Source organism: Hippocampus comes, unplaced genomic scaffold (genome assembly GCF_001891065.2).
Source record: "Hippocampus comes isolate QL1 unplaced genomic scaffold, H_comes_QL1_v1.1 scaffold39, whole genome shotgun sequence".
In the NCBI taxonomy this organism is placed as follows: Eukaryota; Metazoa; Chordata; class Actinopteri; order Syngnathiformes; family Syngnathidae; genus Hippocampus; species Hippocampus comes.
Genome location: NW_017842054.1, coordinates 2,118,720 through 2,118,937, shown reverse-complemented (window position 1 = coordinate 2,118,937; position 218 = coordinate 2,118,720). Strand labels below are relative to the sequence as shown.

General features: G+C 70.2%; 1 protein-coding gene across 5 annotated transcripts in view; it reads right to left on the bottom strand.

Moving 5' to 3' along the window:
- The window catches only part of arfgef3 (ARFGEF family member 3), a 19,513-nt gene that overhangs the window by 17,616 nt on the left and 1,679 nt on the right, over positions 1-218 (bottom strand). Inside the window, exon 1 of one of the 5 annotated variants that reach the window (XM_019860125.1) lies at positions 38-199. The exons of the other annotated variants lie outside the window; for them this stretch is intronic. Within the exon in view, the coding sequence (XP_019715684.1) occupies positions 38-122 (85 nt within the window). The 5' untranslated portion in view covers positions 123-199. Of the gene's footprint in view, positions 1-37; positions 200-218 lie in introns of those variants that run through there. 5 annotated transcript variants of the gene reach the window in all.

The following is a 218-nucleotide window of genomic DNA, read 5'->3' as shown; positions in this document are numbered from 1 at the left end:
CCGGGGGGGCGGTCGTCGTCGGTTGGCTCCGACTCACCGGAGGCGAGCACGCAGGCTTCGCGGAGGCTTTTGTACTTGTGTCCGGCTGCGTCTTTGTGGAGCCTCTGCAGGATGTCCTCCATGGTGGCGTTGGTGTCACGCGGGGGGTGGTGGGGGTCACACGGGGGCCGCTCGGTGGTCGCGCGCGGTGCGCAGAGCGGCTGTCAGCCTTCCCCAGC